Source organism: Opisthorchis viverrini, assembly GCF_000715545.1.
Source record: "Opisthorchis viverrini unplaced genomic scaffold opera_v5_466, whole genome shotgun sequence".
In the NCBI taxonomy this organism is placed as follows: domain Eukaryota; kingdom Metazoa; phylum Platyhelminthes; class Trematoda; order Opisthorchiida; family Opisthorchiidae; genus Opisthorchis; species Opisthorchis viverrini.
In genome coordinates this window covers 38,304-50,739 of record NW_008752130.1, presented here as the reverse complement: position 1 = coordinate 50,739, position 12,436 = coordinate 38,304, and the positions used below count along the sequence as shown (strand labels likewise).

The 12,436-nt window shown below is 45.3% G+C and overlaps 1 protein-coding gene across 1 annotated transcript in view; it reads right to left on the bottom strand.

Annotated features, from left to right (window-relative positions):
- Positions 1 to 1,875: 1,875 nt before the first annotated feature.
- T265_11271 (hypothetical protein) overlaps positions 1,876 to 12,436 on the bottom strand; it is a gene marked incomplete at both ends in the record, with an annotated part of 20,418 nt that continues 9,857 nt past the window's right edge. Inside the window, 2 exons of the mRNA XM_009177883.1 lie at positions 1,876 to 2,335; positions 5,456 to 5,575. Of these exons, the coding sequence (XP_009176147.1) occupies positions 2,066 to 2,335; positions 5,456 to 5,575 (390 nt within the window). The remainder of the gene's footprint in view (positions 2,336 to 5,455; positions 5,576 to 12,436) is intronic.

Sequence of the window (12,436 nt, the reverse complement as noted above, 5' to 3'; positions counted from 1 at the left end):
ACTCAGCAGTGAATTCTAAGCTCGGTCACCATTGATGTCCTGTCAGGATTGCCGGTAATCTTTATGGTTACAACATAGAATTGGCTGACTTGAAATCAAAGCATGCTATCAGTTATCAGTTTCTAGAATGTGACAACAGGTAAGTCTGCTTTGCGGGCTTGATCACTTGTTCAGAAGTCCATCCACTTGTTGTGCCTTTATCGCCTCCTTGTTTATGCTAGGTGGATAAAGATCGACTATAATATCGGGTTTGTACCGAAGTCCGCTGTCGACTGCTATGGTATTAAAAACTAACTCGTTTGTGATTAAGTCATGGGGTTGTCACTGCATCCTTTCTACCCTAGAGACTAACTAGTAGTTTGAAAATGCGAGTGATGCGATTAAGATGTGATGCTGTTGTGACCCAACGACTTTAGAAGCAGTCTGAAGATAACAGTGCCGACATCCATGCTCGTGAAGATTGAAATGAAAGAAGAAAAGTGGCTAAAAAATTAACTGTGACTTCTAATGGTATTAAAACGTTGACTGGCACTGCTTTTCCAGCCGTTTTTTTTTTGGGGTGGGGTGGGGTGGGGGGGAAGGGCTTCATTTAAACAGACTGAAATGCGTGAGGTTATGACGTTTATCGTGGCTCTCGAATGATTTTATTTGTCGGAGGGGAACAAAGTCTGTCTTTCGATTGCTGTGTGCGAACCCTAACCGCGGTTTGTGCATAAAATACACTGACTCTTCACACAATGCTGGGTTTTTTTTTACGGTTAGGGAGCGAAATGAAAGGTGAAAACGGCGAGGCGTCGACAAGACAAAATTTGTTTGCATTGGTTCTATAACATTCTTCTGCGGGCGTAGCACCATGCTATTTCTTTATGCTGGTCAATGCAGCACTTGCGAACTCATCGCTTTTAGCCTAATTCTTCTCGCCTTCAGGATGGCTTTCAATTCTTAGTTGTGTGGTGTGGAAGTGGATGCAGAGTGTACCCTGATTTCGGAACCGGATGTACGGGCAATAAAGACCGAACCAACCAATGTTGGTCACTAAATTTCCTGCGAAAATGTTTACCAGTGGCCGGACAACAGAGTGAATGAATTTCGCGCACGCCATCAAGTTCCCCAATACGTCTAGATTTGATAAATTACCAAATCTAACGGATTCCCCGAGCTTCGCACGCAACTGCCTAATTAATGAGGCAGCCAACCGTTAGGTTTGTCCAAATGGAGCTACAGGGCCATCGCCACGACCGGAAGGAAGTGCGTGACGCTACAATCCACAGGAGTGAGATGAAATGGAGCACCCATCGGATTGGTTTAACGGTCATGAAATGCTTGACTGGATCAACTGCTTCACCGATTTACTGTTCTCAAGCGTTCGTGAACGCATATCAGGCAACTGACTCAGTGGCATAAGAGAAAAAGGGGTAAGAGATATCGTTTAATCGGCTCGATCTGTTGGCTCTGTTGTTGACCACATTATGTGGAAGCTTTGCACTGAAGTCCACATTCCCGTTGCATCACAAAACACTAATTCTTAGTGAATCGGCATCCACGTGTTTTCTGGGAAAGCTAATCATAATTATCTGTGATCTTCGTATTTGTTGCTTACTAGCCCCATTCGTCCACAACACGCCACATAACACCGACTTCGTCTACTTGTCTTTCCTGATACAGCACTTGCCAATCCAATCAACATTGGCTCAGCACTAACAGAAACCATCAGCAACGCCCAACTTCCCGCTTAGTGCTTGCACTCTTGTCGTGGAGACTGAACAGTTGTGACACTCGCCTAGTTGTCAAATGTGTCGCATTTACCGATATTGACAAGGAATCTAGTACACCAAGATTACAACGAAGGAGTAGCCTAGAGTGTGATGGAGAGTCCGACGCTCCGAAAAACAAGGTTGATAGACTAGTGAGCGCCAACCGACTCTGAACAGAGGAATGATTTGGTGCAATCTGCAAACAGGTACTGAGATGTTTCAAGTCAATAGGGAGTTCTCTTGGATAAAATAACAGAACACTGTACAATAGTAGGGTAAAAGGCATGGGATAAAATCACTGTAATCGAAGGTTATCTGGGTGTGGGTCGGGCAGTGATAGTGCGGTATACAGCATAAGTATGGAGACTAAAGATGACGAATACGAGCAGGTCATCTATTAGCCCAAAGAATCCGGCCACCACTTCGGGAATCACATCCCAAGGGGAGAGAATATAGAGTAGAGCACAGAACCCGAACAGGATGAGTCGAGAATGGAGCAGAAACGGTGCACCATCGTGGCTGAACAGGAATTGTACGGCTGCACGGGCGTAAATTGGAAGATCGCGCAGTCTTTGCCAGAGCTGAGGGGTATCGGTCAAAGGGAGAGATAAATGACTAGGATAATAATGAAAGAATACAGGAAACATCATAAAATCTAAGGCTTTGACAACAAAGCCAGTGGCGATTTACGGCCACCAAGTCATTAGGAAATGCTTGAATCACCTGAAAGGATACCATCTGATCCAATTCTAAGTTGACCAGGCAATGCATCAGCTAACATTAATCACCGGACTTATTTCATCTTGGAGTTGAGCCCCCCCCCCCCGTGTTGTATTGTTGCGATTTGATTCTCTACAGGTCAGTACTATGGTTTCCGAAGTACAAAAGGACACCACTGAGATCAGACAAAATCGCTTCTAGAAGAGGGAGTGAATATACGAACATTTTTCGGTAGAAAAGAAGATGGAATGGAGCATCCTGATTGTTACCTAGGGGGATTATTCATCTGTTGCCTGTGCCAGACATACGGAAGTTAGTCTACCAGATGTTCCCCGAAATGAGCCCTATAAATTACTACCACGGATGTACTTTTGGGGAACAAATCGAACCGACTATTGAATAGCAAAATCTTACAACACGAAGAAAGTTCATGATGTCGAGAACGCTATTGTTGGACAGGGAAGCAAAACTCTCATATGCATCTTGTTTACAAAAACTGAATATCTATCTTCTCTTTGAACGCGTATTTCTGAACTTTCCTGGATATTCATTGACTATTGTTCGAATCCAAGCAAATGCTACAAAGCGACTTCACAAGTCCCGCAATAGATCTTCCTTTTTAAACGACAAAAAGCGAATTTACAAGAAAACATACTACTCGCATGCCTCCACATCAGTAGTATCGCCGTCACACCAGTAGCGTGTTGCCACAGTGCCCGTAATTGCTACAGTTTCATTATCTTGGTTTACTGCATTACTCTGAAGTATACCACGGTTGGAGGGATGATTCCTGGTGCGTTCCTGGACAAACATTACGATGATTGGCTGATTAGCTAAGGCACAGTTGTTTATCCCTAGAAAGAACAGTCCTCTGAAAATCACTCTGAGCTGGCCCTTCGGAGCCTCTATGGAATTTCAGAACCCTGGAGAGACCTATCAGATCGGAACAAGGATCATCCTCCTAAGTAAATGATGGTCAAAAACTAGTCTTCGGAAGTGTACGGTTCTCAGATCTCCCATTGCAAATTCTATAAAGCGGTCTGTAGAAAGTCCAAATGGAATACTCATTTTGCGTACTTTTGTGGACGAACTGGCAGAATTGACCAAAGTCATTCCATCCTTTTGCATGCGCCCCGCACTCGAGAATTGCAAAGTCGTGCAAATGGACATCTCGTCATTGAATACGCAGCTGGTAATCCAGGAAGAGGCACTCGAGGTTGGGGAATTCGTACCGAATCTGACCGTATTGTGACAAAGGGCAAGATGGCCCAAGTGGTTAGAGCGCGAATTTACTGACCGGAAGGTCCGTGGTTCAAACCCGACCTCTGCCTCTCGAGTTCCCCTGTCTAGGCTTGGGCAACTTGACAGTATCCCAGCCATCGTGCTTCCTTCGGGTAGCATGGCAGTATTGTGACAAATGGTAACAACCGCTCGGTCCTGGCCGCCTTATTATCCGGAGGTGAGACGGGTGAGGAATTGTCAGGTCGTCACATTCTACGTAACAGCAGTGGAGATATCAGGTTCGGGTTCAAAAACCTTGGAACAGGGAGAAGATCTGTAACGTCAACGTACGACGGCAGACACTGGATCATGATTGGTTGTTCGCTCCAACCTTTCGACCCTTGATGCTCGATTGGCAAGCGACTCGATCTTTTAACAAGTCGCGTGCGGGATAGGTTTCTTGGCCGTAGCAGCGCCTAACTGTGAGAGGTCAAGTGGTATCGGTTCACAAGTTCGCCTGACAGAAGCCTAAACAATAGCAGTCGAGATGCAGAGATTGGGTTCGAACCACGAACCTCTGATCAGTAAGTTCGCGCCTTGACCAATGAACCGTCCCGGGCTCTGAGACCTGGCCTCTAAAATCAGCGGAGACGAAGCGCTTCAGGTCTTCAGTTACGGTTGTTTCATACTTATAACTGGGGCCAGAGAATTGGAAAACGAATACTCGGTTGTTTAACGGGGCTTCCATAAGGCACTGTGCCCAGAGGCAAAAGCTTCGACGGTTTGTTTATATTTTACCCACACCAAATCATCGTTTTCCGAAAAAAGTGCTGTTTTTGTGTCCAAAACAGAGTGGCGCAAGCCGAGAGGTGGCCAACCTTTGCTCTGGAAAGCAAGTAGGGGAGCAAATAGGAAAGTTCTGGGTACTGTCGCACCACTTTGGATAGGGTCCACGTGGCCCTATGCGTACAAGGCCGAAGACGCTGCAGTATATGGCCGCTAATTGATTTCAGTGACGTTATCAACAGTTTCTATCCAGATTATCTTAATGAGTGTAAGGGCTGTAGGAACCTCCGGATTATTGTAGCAGGATAGCATCAGGTCCTTTCGCTATTCGCTTTTGTTCTTCAAGAATAAGGCTTTCAAGTAAAACACGGTTGTATGGCAGTGAAACATCAGTACTCAGCTCCGTTTTGCTGCCGTTTCCGCCATGCATGCATAAGTTGGCAAGATGGCTAAGTGGTTAGAGCACACATTTACTGAACGTCCATGGTTTGAATCCCACTCTGGACCTCGACTTATCCTGTCTGAGTTTGGTTAACCTGGCAGTATCCGAGGGCTCGTGCTTCCTCCGGGTGGCATGACAGCTAGGCACCGAAGGGGTGCTATAGCTGAACGGTTATCTTCATTTATAGTGTGATGTCAGGAAAAATACTTTGATACCTTGAATAGCGTTCAAACCGAAACATGAGGCGGCACTTGCACAGCATATTCAGTTGAAGAATATCCTATATGAATTATTCAAATGACCCCCCTCCGTTAGAATCACCTGAAGTTATCCACTCCCTCACCGAATAAAGTTCCAACCAACATAGCTACATGCAATCGGGAAACACATGCCAAGTACGATAAGCGCACTTCACGCTTCCAGTTTTCACGGAATATACCGAGAGTAAGACTGTTGATCGAAATGGGAATATGGAGAAAATGTCCCTTTATAAAAGGTGATTCGCGAGAAAAAGGCCATTAACCGGACTCACAGGAACGGGTGCATCAGAATGCCATCGATTGTATAGATCAATATCCGCGTCAATTGATAAACGCTCGCTGTCTGTGCGTTCACATTCTGATTGGGTGAAATGTCGACTTAACGACCGTACCTGTGGGAAATAAACGATACGTATGTTATGGTATAATAATAGCAAATCTGGGTATAACGCAAGAGTTCAACAGGATGAACTGCATTGCACGCTGAACCTACCGGGATTTGAACCGAAGTCAATTTGTGACAAAGGTAGGGACAAATAGGACGGGTCGATGAGACACTAGGTGCTTTACCAATAACATCATACAGTACCACCCCTGTATCAAGCCCTCGAAAAAGTCAGACGAGTCCAGCTATAGCCAAGGAAGGCCATGCGGCCGTCTTAGAGAGGTGTTCGTTACAAGGAGGGTCGTTAGACGCTATCCACTACTCCTGTGGTGAGGCAAAGTATTTCGAAGGCATACGATTCCCTGGTTCTTAAACTTACTGCAGATTAACTGTACCAATTGTGATTAACTTCCAACACTTTTTGGAAGTATCCGGACGAACGCTATGAACATTCCTTGCCATACTTTTCAATCCTAGTGTTTTCAAACGCGTCGGAAAATTCGTGGTACATAGGCAAAAAAAGAAACTGCAACATGTTCAGCTGATTTCCATCTGTGTCCGTAAAATAAGAACTGACATTATTGTCGTTCAAATGCCTAAATCACATGACACAATACCCCATGCTAAAATCACTCATGAAGAGGAAATTTTAGAAAGCCCCGAAAACGCGAGAAAAGCGGAATCAAGATCAACATAGATAACGATTGAATAGCGAAGAAACGTAGCGAGTTCGCCCATACATACTTGGTTACTAAATGGGAATGCGGTGCGGTTACCACCGAAAAGGGGAGCCGACACACTTATGTAGGTGAACCAGTTTCTCGGGATCAGATTGAATGGCTAGATTGAAAATAAGCGCGACCAGGCTCAAGTATGACTGGAAGTCGAAAAGACAGACCAATTCAATTGGCAGTTTCAAGATAAAAAGGACTGCCGAAGTAGATCATACCTTCAACTCCCAAGTTATCGTTCACGATCAAGCGAGATGTCCCAAGTGGTTAGAGCGCGAATTTCCTGATCAAAAGGTCCGTGGTTCGAACCCGACCTCTGCCTCTCGATTGCCCCTGTCTAGGCTTGGGCAACCTGGCAGTTTCCCAACCCTCGTGCTTCCTTCGGGTGGCACGACAGTTAGGCACCGAAAGGGTGCTACAGCTGAACAATTTTTTTTCACGATCAAGCGTTTACTAAAACCTAAGTAACCTAAGTAACCACAGCTTGATATCTTAACATTCGTGTGTCGATTTCTCTGTTTTCAACACGCCTATCATAGCTGTTTACGCTTGTGAAGCATACCACATCTTTCGCCTGCTATCCGGCATCCAGACCAGCGTCCTTAAATGCCACATGCCGTAAGGGTTCGCGTGCCTGTGGCCGTACTGAGGCATGAGGGCTTTGACGCATGATCGTCATTTGAACCGTCTAGCGCTTCGTGGCGTCCGAATGCAGTGCGCAATCACTGTGGTGGGAATGATTTTGTATTAAAAGAGCAAACAGAATTGCCGCATGTCACCGCAATTAATCCTGTGGTCGGTTATCTTTCAATGATAAACCTGCACATAATTTCAACCAATGGGACAAGTATAATCAACTCCTCAAAAAGTCACCTGACCAATCTTAATTGCACCAGGTTCCATGTGATTCTGTGGGAAATGACGCGTGACCATGTTAAATCGACAAACAACTTTGCTTTGTTAGTATACATGCCCGAAGCACGCCCGCTAGCATTCGGGAATACTCACAACTGGGATTTCAGGCCAGCCTACTGTACATGAAAGGCGGTGTCCGAAAAAGAAATACGCATGTTGAAGTCAGTGAATTTCCTGAACATGGATGATAATGAGGACGTTCGGGGAGCCGTAATCAAACTCAGGTCAACTAAGCAGCCGATTTCATGATGCAGTTCTCTGGCATTTCCCCCTAAATTTTATGGAAGGATATCCGATGCTCGTTTTGGTTTGAAAAGCTGCTAGGAAGCTAGCGAAAGGATCAGTCCTCGTATCGGATTTGAATACCGGCACCTCCGTTCATTTGTACTTTCCACTACAACGGATAATGTTTGCGGAATCCGGGTTAGCATGGTGGATTCCGGGGAGTCCAGTTTCGTTCATATTCGAGGTAAGAAAGAACATGGTAGAGATGTCTCTATTTGCAATGTTGTGGATTCATCAGTATTGACACGAATAACAGGGCTGTGGCAGATGGGAAAGTGAGAACCACGGGTGTAGCTCTAAAACATGCCCGCTTATATATGAAGATGCGAGCATTATTAGCAGACTGCGGCAGATGGAAGGGCTGCAGCTAGGAATTATGACAGTCACTGCGAGGGCCTCTTTCTGGCAACCGAGGTAGTTCGTCAATGTGTTAAATGAACTTATGAAACAAACAAAACTTCACTACGGAGGGAGCGCCGTCAGACTATTCAGAGGGGCAATGGGACTGTTACGAATGAAGATAAACATATCGAACATGTAAAAAGATTACAAAGAACACGCGACCGGCATGTAGCGTACCGCAAAACATCTCGAATATGCACTGTATAGCGTGAGCGAACTATGCTACAGTCAGATGCAAAGAGAAACGAACCAATAGGGAAGCGGAAGTAGAACGGAATGACCCTGGCCACGCCGTGAGCAGAACGACCTAGCACAAGTGCCGAGTGGAATGGCTTTGATCATCTAGTTCCTAGCCACGTTAGCAACGCCCCAAAAACCACCCCCGATTGCATATATTCCACTCCGGAAAAGACAAACTACCCCCTAAAGGGGGCACCCAACCACAAAGGTAACAAACATAAAAAGTGGAGACGTAGAGTCGGTAGGGATGGGTGCGGAACGTAAGCAAGTAGTTAACTGTCTACCATTCAAAACCCCGATCGAAGCTCGTGTTGAGTAGAACAGTGGAAAAGGAACAGTGCAATAAAAACACAAGAAATTCAGACTATTTGGAGGTATCGTATCGTAACGTATCGTTCAGTTGTAGCAGCCTTTGGGTGACTAGCTACCACGCCAACGAAAGAGGGCAGAATAACAGTACGACAGATGAAATACAGTTTGAACATTTTGATTCCTGTAAATAATCAACAATGTCGTTAGAGCAAGAGTGAATAGTTAAGCAACGGTCTAGTTCACTACCGATGGAACGGGCAAAGGTGTTTCGACTACTTTGCGACGCTGAAGGTTATGGATGTCTGAATCGGCCTAAAACCCAAACAAATACGGGATGGACTGTTTGGTGGAACTCATACTAAGGTGTTGTACAGAATTTCACGATCCCAGCAGTTGGTTCGGAGATACTTCTTTACGAAACGTCACAGGCGATTTCGGAAGATTTTCCACCAGAATTCGAAGAGTATCAGGGTGTGAATATGAACAATGATTATCACTTCATCTGTTTCGTGTTACTGAGCGGAAATGGGAACAGCAGAATGCCTACCAAACGGTTGTCGCTGGTTCGTTACACTCGTCTGGTTTATTGATCGAATAAATGAAGCGTAGATGTGCACAGCTGGTGGAGCGTGCTCAACGATCACTGTTACTAAACATACCAAACACGGTTTGAGAGCATTGCAGGTAAGGAATTTCGGGCACCCGTGATTTGGATGGCGAATAAGGATGCTCCACTGAGTAGCGGAACGTAAGAGAATGATGGTGAGACCAGGCAAAGAAATCGTCGGCAGCACTGCAAAAAGCAATGTAAAAAACACTTCACCCTCATCAAGCGGTTCACAAACTTATGAAATAGTTTCGGAGAAATACGAAAAAACAGAGGCTAAGTTCTCTACGCGAGACCAATTTATCCTTCCACACAGCTTCACCTGCTGCTGTGTGGCAGAGTACGTTAGTCGAGCAGCTAAACGAGTGTCAGGGTACCGTCCGGCCTAGTTTGGAAATAGCCTGAAAATCGAACGCCGAGTGCATGTGAATTCTGTTTCCAAAATCACTTTCAGGGTTTCGGAGAATCAGCCGGATATTAAATAGCAGTCACAGCAGAAGTGATCAACATCAAGGAGGTTAGGAAACCGTCCTCTGGGTCCAAAATAGGTACGGCTCCGGACAGAGAGTCCAGGTGTCTCCGCACAGCGACAAATTAGCCATACAATGTGACACAACTTTATGACTAATTTCTTAGACTAACCTTGTCCGGGGGCCAGCTGTTCGTAATAACCGAACATCACATCATCCGGACGGACACGGACCAAACGAAGGTGTGCCCTGATTGGTCAGGTTGCCAGCCAATCCGGGTCGAGCATCTGACCCGACGCTTCTCGCCCCCTCACGGATATTCTGGCACGACCTTGTGGAACACTGTGACTACCCTATAAATACGGTTGTACTAATTTTCCTTTGTCTCCATAAAGGGCTGTGTAAAGCTATCTTGCCTTTTGATTTACCATAGTGGGCGGAGCAGGAAGCCAAGGGACCGATACAGAGTTGCACTACCGTTCAGCAGGGCACAAGAAACCTCAAGTAAAAACTGGTCCCTTCCACTTTGAAATTGAAATATGTATTTTTTTAACCTCCCAATAATGGTATTGACCAGAAAATGAATTACCGAGAGCGTCCGTTCGTCAAAACGCTCTCTGTGACAATAGGAATGCTTTGAGACATAAAAGTGAACTAGCTGACGCAGTGAGTATTCCCTTTTCATACGAGACTGGCGACTCACCCACTCACCTTTAATCGGGATCACCCAAATAGGATATACTAGTCTAATCGATAGACGCGAGCAGTCCTCACTAGACAGCTTTTCCAACTTCTTGTACCTAGTACAGTCAACAGGGATGTCCAGAGCGGTGAAAGCAATAGGTAACACATACTTCTGATAGCGAACTGTCGACTGCGAAGGACACCAGTTGGGAGTATACCGTGAAAAAAAAAGAAAAATAAAGAGCGGCAAGACAACCTTAAATCACGTGCTTCCTGCACAACCACTGACCAATCATGTGTCCCGGTAGTCAGCTGACAGTTTGTAAAGCAAACTTAGCCTAATCAACTAAAAACAAGTTGGCAAGGATAGGGTTGAACTATAGTTTTCCTGTATCCGTTTCACCAGTACCAGAAAATATTGTACATTGAAACAGGGTGTCCAATTCAATGCGCACCACTCTTTGCATGCATCTTTTCGTGGAAAAATGAAAACGTCCCGTGGTTCATTGCGTTCTGAACAGTTAATTTTCTTGTCTTCGCGAACATAAGTAAAATAAGATTAAATCCAGTGGTTTCCAACCGGTGGGGTAGAATTTCAAGGGCTGAGACGGACAGGTGGTCCCAGGATCCGAAGAAACCGACTACTGCGATATCTGTAGTTGCTCTGATTTATTTGATATTTGAGTCATTTGGAACTCGTCCTCCTATTTTTTTGCTTGCCTCATCCACTGTTAACAGTGACAAGTACGATAAATGAAAGGCACTGCAAGGGCTCTCGTTCAGCTGCAACACCCTTCCGGTGCCTACCGCCATGCCCACCGAAGGGTTGCACGAGGGCTCGGATACTGCCAGGTTGCCCAAGCCTGGACAGGGGAACTCGAGAGGCAGAGGTCGGGTTCGAACCACGGACGTTTCGGTTAGTAAATTCGCGCTCTAACCACTTGGGCCATCTTGCCCTGCACTGCAACCCACCCTACTGAGGCCTATGTGCAGGGATGAAAAGGCCAGCAGACTACAAACAGTAGAGGGAAGTCTGCATTGGAGCTTGCAGAATCGTAAATTACTTTGAATGCCATCATGAGTTACAAACCATGCACACAGCAAAGTTGTCCTAATCTTCATTTCATTTCCACTCTATTCTACGAAAACTTATTTATTTATTTTGCCAACCTCCGACACTCCTATGGCGCCTCCAGTGCTTGGGTGTACGTCCCACACTCTCCCACTTTCCGGTGACTCACTGAATGTAGCAGCTGAAAGCAACGTGCCTATGATACATGGTATATAGCTGATAAATTGAGTTGCTTGATTCATGCGTCGTGACACGGTACTGAATACCATGCACCGTTGACTTTCATCTTGTTGAACTGGAAGTTGGCCAGTTTGAAAGCAGTAGAAACGTTTAGGCTTAAGCGATTGGCTAAAATGAATCGGTTCTACTTGAGAACTGGCTGCGGGTGACAAAAGCATTTCGCGAATTAACAACGGAAGGCTGGTACTGCTATTCTCCTCATCGCCAGACACTGAATTAGTGCGGAAAACTGATGAAGAAACTATGTGATCGGGGCAGATAATTCACGTAATAAACTGCACGGTTAATAAGTTAGGCAAGTATCTTTTTATAACGTTACGGAACAAACTGGGGTTTGGGTAAACAGCATTGAGGATACACTTCTATGTCTGGTGGTTACAAAATTCGTGCGACGATATCAATAACGAATTAGTTGGTTCTCATAAAACCTACAATTGAAAACCTATCCATGTATGGAAAACGCACAAAAAAAGGCGAAGATTTAATAGACTGAACACACTACTTAAAAAGTTGCTGAAAACCCACGAGCAGTTTCGACCTGTTCAGGCTGCTCTGGCTCATCAAGTAGACGCAATCCGTGAGTTTCCGCCAACCCTGAGTTTTACCTTCAGCAGAATTGTACGAAAATCGCCCAACTGTAAAGCAGTTTGGTTTTACCGCAAGACTCAACTGAATCCAGCTCAACTTCTCATTGATAGTGTTCTTATCACACCCACTGAAACTTCAACCGGCCTTGTGCAGCACATTCAGTCGAAGAACATCATCATGATCATCGACAGCATGACATCAGTGTTCACTGCCGTACAACCATGACTTATTTGAAAGCCTTATTGTGAAGAAAAGAATAAAGGTGGATCGGGGAGGGACTTAGTGCTAGCTTAACACAATCATTCCGAGGTGCCTACACCTC